Genomic DNA, 7,883 nt, shown 5'->3' with positions numbered 1-7,883 from the left:
CTGACTGTATAGAGCTTCTCTATCTTTGGCTGCAAAGAATATAATCAATCTGATTTCAGTGTTGACCATCTGGTGATGTCCATGTGTAGAGTCTTCTCTTGTGTTGTTGGAAGAGGGTGTTTGTTATGACCAGTGCATTTTCTTGGCAAAACTCTATTAGTCTTTGCCCTGCTTCATTCCGTATTCCAAGGCCAAATTTGCCTGTTACTCCAGGTATTTCTTGACTTCCTACTTTTGCATTCCAGTCCCCTATAATGAAAAGGACATCTTTTTTGGGTGTTAGTTCTAAAAGGTCTTGTAGGTCTTCATAGAACTGTTCAACTTCAGCTTCTTCAGCGTTACTGGTTGGGGCATAGACTTGGATTACTGTGATATTGAATGGTTTGCCTTGAAAACGAACACAGATCATTCTGTCGTTTTTGAGATTGCATCCAAGTACTGCATTTTGGGCTCTTTTGTTGACCATGATGGCTACTCCATTTCTTCTGAGGGATTCCTGCCCGCAGTAGTAGATATAATGGTCATCTGAGTTAAATTCACCCATTCCAGTCTATTTTAGTTCGCTGATTCCTAGAATGTCGACATTCACTCTTGCCATCTCTTATTTGACCACTTCCAATTTGCCTTGATTCATGGACCTGACATTCCAGGTTCCTATGCAATACTGCTCTTTACAGCATCGGACCTTGCTTCTATCACCAGTCACATCCACAGCTGGGTATTATTTTTGCTTTGGCTCTATCCCTTCATTCTTTCTGGAGTTATTTCTCCACTGATCTCCAGTAGCATATTGGGCACCTACTGACCTGGGGAGTTCCTCTTTCAGTATCCTATCATTTTGCCTTTTCATACTGTTCATGGGGTTCTCAAGGCAAGAATACTGAAGTGGTTCGCCATTCCCTTCTCCAGTGGACCACAATTCTTTTAACAGCTATTATAAAAGCAACTCATTTCTTTCCATGGAGAAAGGAGTTTGCAGTGGGATCAGCCAGCTGAATGTGTTGGCCTGTGGGCAGGAAATGAAATGTGAGGAGTAAAGAGCTTGAAGTTCGAAAAACATTTGGCCTTATATGACCTTCACTCTTTCTCAAAGCAATTTACTGAGTCATTCTTTCCGTACTATTGTGGACTGAATTGTATATCCCTAAAATGCATGATGCTGAAGCCCTAACCCCCTAGTATTAAGTTAAATGAGGCCATTTGCATGTTCAGTCACTCATGTCCAACTTTTTGCAACCCCAAGGACTGTAGTCTGCCAGGCTCCTCTGCCCACGGAATTTTCCAGGCAAGAATACAGGAGTAGGGTGCCATTTCCTTCTGCAGGGGATCTTCCTGACCCAGCGATTTCTTGCATCTCCTGTATTGGCAGGCAGATTCTTTACCACTAGCATCACCTGGAAAGCCCTAAATGAGGCTATTTTTGCTGATTAAAAAGTGACAAATGGTGTTTCCCTGGTGGGTGGGTGATAAAGAACCCACCTGCCAATGCAGGAGACGTAGGTTTGATCCCTGGTCCAGGAAGATCCCACAGGCCATGGTACAACTAAGCCTATGCGCCACAGCTATTGAGCCTGTGCTCTAGAGCCCTCAAACCACAACTACTGACGCCAGCACAGAGCCCTCACTCTGCAACAAGAGAAGCCACCGCACTTAACGAAAAGCAGCCCCTGCTCTCTGCAACTAGAGAAAAGCCTGCACGGCAGCGAAGACCCAGCACAGCCAAAAATAAATTAATTAATTTTAAAAAGATAGATTGGGAAAAAAAAAAACAAACAAACAAACTTGGGGCCAGGAGTGTGTATTAACACACCCTCTGTGTGGTTCTTATAAGTGTTAAAGTTTGAGTAGGAGTAATAACTCTAGAACACAACTAAAATGTTAGTCTTGGTGGGTTTTCTACAAACAAGTCCTGGGAAACTGACCAATCTCTGAACCCACCTATTGAAAAGACTAAAATTGTGTCCTTAAGTATTTCGTCTCATTCATTCCTTTATTTAGCTGTCCTGGGTCTTAGTTGTGGCATGCAGAGTCTAAATTTTATTATTATTATTTATTGGAGTATAACTGTTTTTCAGTGTTAGCTTCTGCTGTACCATAAAGCAAATCAGCTATATGTATACATGTATACATGTATCCCCTCTTGGACCTCCCTTCCACTGCCTCCCCCATCCCACTCATTTAGCTCATCATCAGTTATGGCATGCAAACTCTTAGTTGTGGCATGTGGGATCTAGTTCCCTGACCAGGGATTGAACCCAGGCCCCCTGCATTTGGAAGCTCAGAGTCTTGGCCACTGGGCCAGGGAAGTCCCAATTAGGTATGTCTTCTTGGTAGACTACGTGCCTGCTTACCTGCTTCATTCTTTTCTATATTCATTTTTACTGTGGTAAAATACGCAACATGAAATTTACCATCTTGGACTTCCCTGATGGTCCAGTGACTAAGACTCTGTTCGCCCAATGCAGGGGGCTGGGGGTTTGATCCCTGGTCAGGGAACTTGATCCCACATTCCTCAACTAAGAATTCACATGTTGCAATTAAGATCTGGTGTAGCCAAATAAATATATTACAAAAAAATCTTACCATCTTAACCATTTTCAAGTGTACAGTTCAATGGTATTAAATACATTCACAACTGTTGTACAACCATCAGTATCATCCATCCCCATAACACTTTTCATCTTGTAAAACAGAAACTCTATACCCAGTAAACACTAATTCCCTCCCCCACCCACTCAGCTCCTGGCAGTCATCACTGTGTTTTCTGTCATCATGAATTTGACTATTCTGTCTCATATTAGTGGAATCACACAGTATTCATCTTTTTGTGATTGGCTTGCATCACTTATCATACCTGCTTCATTCCTGAGCATGGTCCCCTTATGAACTTTCTTATACAGAATCCCACAGAGGGTCACAATCAGAAGGAACAGCAACACCTGGTTAACTGAAATAAAGATAGAAACATGTTCAAGTCTAACCTGTCAAACTGAAATTGTGGATTAAGTTTAGAATAGCCAGTGTGAACACATGTGCTCCCTGACATTTCTGACATACACAGAAGTACAGATCTAGAACCTTTCTCTAAGCAGACAGCATTTGGAGTAAAGGGTTAATCTACGATACTGATGATACTCAAGGATGTCAGGTGTAGTTTAAGAAGAGACAGGGCTCTTCCCAGGCAGTCTGATGTACAGATTACTTAACCTCCCTGAGCCTCAGTTTTCTCATCTGCTAAATGGGGATTGTAATAATAATCATTACCTTTCAGAGGTGTTTTGAGAGTTAACAAAGCCCATGAAGGCCCAATAAAGACTTTAAAACTCTTATGTATTTTCATTTACTATTTTTGTGCATCAAGATATTCATTTATTGGCTTCATACTGATCTATTTTCTGGCCTCTAGGCATTTGTCTTCACATTTGGAAAAGGAAGGAGTTGGACAGTCTTCATGGATGCCTTTCAGAGCTACATCCTAAAGCTCAGTTGTTCTGCCTTACTGACACCCACCATCTCCTCTCTGCCTTTCTGGGTTATCAGATTCAGACAGAGACAAGCAGGTACTATACTCAGTTTAAAACAGAAATACAGAGAAGCAGAAGACAAGAGACAAAATTTAGAGTTTGTCAATACAACTGATTAACATTCCCATCCCACAGCCAGTTTGGGGAAGCAGCCCAATGCCTCTACCATCTGACCCTTTTTTAGTATAAGTATATCCCATTCAGTATTGGGGATATACTTACACTAAAAAATTATTCATAGTTTATTAGAAATTCAAGTCTAACTGGATATTTCATCTTTTTATCTGCTACATTGGGCAGCTCTACTCTGAGGGTAACAGTAACACAATTAGGTTATTATTTTCCCACTAGATTCACAAACAAATGGATATAAAATCAGAGGCAAATCCAGGTTTTAATGGTGTCATAAGATTAAATAATTTGAGATGACTCTTTAAGAATAAGAAGACAAATTACAAATTAGACACAAACATGAATATTTATTTAAAATGAGAAAATAAACCATATTTGCAACTTTTATAGAACCATCAGACCACTCTCATGAAAAATCTACCCCTGAACAAAACACTTAACTTTCTACAGAAATCATCCTCCTATGATAATGCTAAGAATTGCCTTTGGAAAACTATCCATGAAAATCAAAGAAAATTTCAAAAATAAATAAATAAAAGAAGAAGACACAGAAGAAGACCCAGCATCAAAACAGTCCTCCAAAATATCTATTTTAAATCATAACTTTCCAAAGTTTGTAATCTTACTTTTTCGTAACAAAGCCATGTGGGTTCACGTGGATAAAAACTGTGACCTGTGGATTAAAGAATAAAATTTTGTTTAAGAGATAATCAACCCAAAAGTCATAATACAATTATTAAGGACTATGTCTTTGACTGTTTGATATATGGCAAATTTTATAATCATTCTTAACTGTTCTGAATTTAGAATTTTGGAAACTATTTCATGAATGTAGATCTCACCTCTTCAGATTGATTTCTCTGGTTGTACAAAATGTGCAAAAAGCCCCCAATGGGAATCTTTTACCTTCTTCAAGAAGCTGTGGTACATATACACAATGTATTACTCAGCTATTAAAAAGAATGCATTTGAACTAGTTCTAATGAGGTGGATCGGAGAAGGCAATGGCACCCCACTCCAGTACTCTTGCCTGGAAAATCCCATGGACGGAGGAGCCTGGTAGGCTGCAGTCCATGGGGTTGAGAAGAGTCGGACAGGACTGAGCGACTTCACTTTCACTGTTCACTTTCCTTCATTGGAGAAGGAAATGGCAACCCACTCCAGTGTTCTTGCCTGGAGAATCCCAGGGACTGGGGAGTCTGGTGGGCTGCTGTCTCTGGGGTCGCACAGAGTCAGACACGACTGAAGCGACTTAGCAGCAGCAGCAGCAGCAATGAGATGAATGAAACTGGAGCCTATTATACAGAGTGAAATAAGTCAGAAAGAAAAACAGCAATAAGTATATTAATGCATATAGTGGAATTTAGAAAGATGGTAACAATAACCCTATATGTGAGACAGCAAAAGAGACACAGATGTAAAGAACAGACTTTTGGGCTTTGTGGGAGAAGGCAAGGGTGGGATGATTTGAGAGAATAGCATTGAAACATGTATATTACCATATGTGAAATAGATTGCCAGTCCAGGTTCGATGCATGAGACAGGGCACTCGGGCCGGTTTACTGGGATGACCCTGAGGGATGGGATGGGGAGGGAGGTGGGAGGAGGGTTCAGGATGGGGGACACATGTACACCCATGGCTGATTCATGTCAATGTATGGCAAAAACCACCACAATATTGTAAAGCAATTAGCCTCCAAATAAATAACTAAATAACTAAATAAAGAACAGCCATGTGAGTTCCCTGGGTTAGCAGGTCAGATGGCACTAACTAAAAGAAATGTCACATAAGAAAGTTTCCTTGATATAAACTATCAATTCCATGCCTTTTCCTCTGCTATCATAACTTCCTTCCTTTGATAAGGATGCTCCTACATCTTTAGGAAACAGTAAGAAAACAGAACCATCCTTAGAGGAGTACACTTTACACCCCAGTCAATCATTCATTCAGTAAACATTTACTGAGATCCTACTAAAAGTCCAGCACTGTGCTATGTCCTGGGGATGCAGTAATGAACAAACTAGTCCTGGTCCCTAACATCATGAAGCTATATTCAGTGGGAAAAACAGATATTAAAATGTAACAAACAAAATACTTATCAGTAGATTATGAATAAAATAATTAGACATAAAGGAAACAACAGAGCTGCTGGAATAAAGATGAATAGAGGTAGGGAAGCATCTTGAAGACAAATCAGGAAAAGCCTTGAGGAGATGACATTTGATCAGGAGAAAGAGCAGGAGCCAGTGGAGAGAATGCAGAAGAGCATACCAGGCAAAGGGAACAGCAAGTGCAAAGGCCCTGGGGCTGAGGATCCTAAGTATCACAAGAGGCTCAGTGTAGCTGGAACATAGCGGACTAAGGGAGAGACTGACCAGAAGAGGCTGAAGACAAACCGTGGGGTCAGTAAAGGAGTATGGATTTTATTTTAAGTGCATGTAGCCCCCTTCATCCACCTTTGTCTTCCTTAAATCCCTAAAGTAATGTTTTTCAAACATTCCCACAGAGATTCTTATGATAAAGGAAAGCAGACACTCAAAGTCATCCACAGTGAGTTGAAAATATCTAACAAGTTTCTTGCTTTACCTTTAAATTCATGTCAACTGTTACAAAAATATCTGAAAAAATAGTTCCTTTCATTGTCAGAAGAGCTCTTTTTGGGAAGAAAACTTTTCATTGTGAAATCCAGGTTTTCTATGCATAGATGAATGGATAGAGGTAAGAGAAGAAGAAAGCTAAGAGTAAATGATGAGCTGGAATCTGGTGGTTTGGCCGCAGCCCCAGAAGAACAGCATATAAGGTGGAGAAAGGTCCTGGGACAGGAGCTGTCAACCACCCATTAGAACTTACTAAACAACACATTTCTAAATAACCAACAGGTTACTGAAGAAATCAAAAGGGAAATCAAAAAATTTCTAGAAACAGATGACAATGAAAACACAACTCAAAACCTATGGGATGCAGCAAAAGCAGTTCTAAGAGGGAAGTGTATAGCAATACAATCCTACCTCAAGAAACAAGAAAAACATCAAATAGACAACCTAACTTTATACCTAAAACAACTGGAAAAAGAAGGGAAAAAAAACCCCAAAATTAATGGAAGGAAAATCATAAAGATCCAAGCAGAAATAAATGAAAAAGAAATGAAAGAAATAATAGTAAAGATTAATAAAACTAAAAGCTATTTCTTTGAGAAGATAAACAAAATTGACAAACCCTTAGCCAGACTCATCAAGAACAAAAGAGAGAGGAATGAAATCAACAAAATTAGAAATGAAAAAGAAGAGGTTACAACAGACAATGCAGAAATTTAAAGGATTATGAGACTACTATGAACAACTATATGACAATGAAATGGAAAACCTGGAAGAAATGGACAGATTCTTATATAAGTTCAATCTTCCAAGACTGAACCAGGAAGAAATAAAAATTATGAACAACCCAAGTACAAGCACTGAAATTGAAGCTGTGATCAAAAATCTCCCAAAAAGCAAAAGCACAGGACCAGATGGTTTCACAGGAGAATTTTATCAAACATTTAGAGAAGGGCTAATGCCTATCCTTCTAAGTCTCTTTCAAAAAATTGCAGAGGAACACTTCCAAACTCATTCTATGAGGCCACCATCACCCTGATACTAAAACCAGACAAAGACAACACAAAATAAGAAAACTACAGGGCAATATCACTGATGAACATAGATGCAAAAATCCTCAACAAAATTTTAGCAAACAGAATTCAGCAACACATCAAAAAGCTCATACACCATGATCAAGTTGGGTTTATTCCAGGGATGCAAGGATTCTTCAATATACACAAATCAATCAATGTGTTACATCATATTAACAAATTGAAAGATAAAAACCATATGATCATCTCAAGAGATGCAGAAAAAGCCTTTGACAAAATTCAGCACCCATTTATGATTCAGTTCACTTCAGTCGCTCAGTCGTGTCCGACTCTTTGCGACCCCGTAAATCGCAGCACGCCAGGCCTCCCTGTCCATCACCAACTCCTGGAGTTCACTCAGACTCACGTCCATCGAGTCAGTGATGCCATCCAGCCATCTTATCCTCTGTCGTCCCCTTTTCCTCCTGCCCCCGATCCCTCCCAGCATCAGAGTCTTTTCCAATGAGTCAACTCTTCACATGAGGTGGCCAAAGTACTGGAGTTTCAGCTTTAGCATCATTCCTTCCAAAGAAATCCCAGGGCTGATCTCCTTCAGAAT

General features: G+C 39.8%; 1 protein-coding gene across 1 annotated transcript in view; it reads right to left on the bottom strand.

Moving 5' to 3' along the window:
- The window catches only part of GLT8D2 (glycosyltransferase 8 domain containing 2), a 42,423-nt gene that overhangs the window by 19,036 nt on the left and 15,504 nt on the right, over positions 1 to 7,883 (bottom strand). Inside the window, exons 2-3 of the mRNA XM_010853417.1 lie at positions 4,283 to 4,329; positions 2,855 to 2,947 (exon numbers count right to left, since the gene is read on the bottom strand). Coding sequence (XP_010851719.1) covers positions 2,855 to 2,947; positions 4,283 to 4,301 — 112 coding nt within the window. The 5' untranslated portion in view covers positions 4,302 to 4,329. The remainder of the gene's footprint in view (positions 1 to 2,854; positions 2,948 to 4,282; positions 4,330 to 7,883) is intronic.

The sequence above is a fragment of the Bison bison genome, unplaced genomic scaffold (assembly GCF_000754665.1).
Source record: "Bison bison bison isolate TAMUID 2011002044 unplaced genomic scaffold, Bison_UMD1.0 scf7180017864327, whole genome shotgun sequence".
Classification (NCBI taxonomy): Eukaryota; Metazoa; Chordata; class Mammalia; order Artiodactyla; family Bovidae; genus Bison; species Bison bison.
This window is presented reverse-complemented; position numbering and strand designations above follow the sequence as displayed.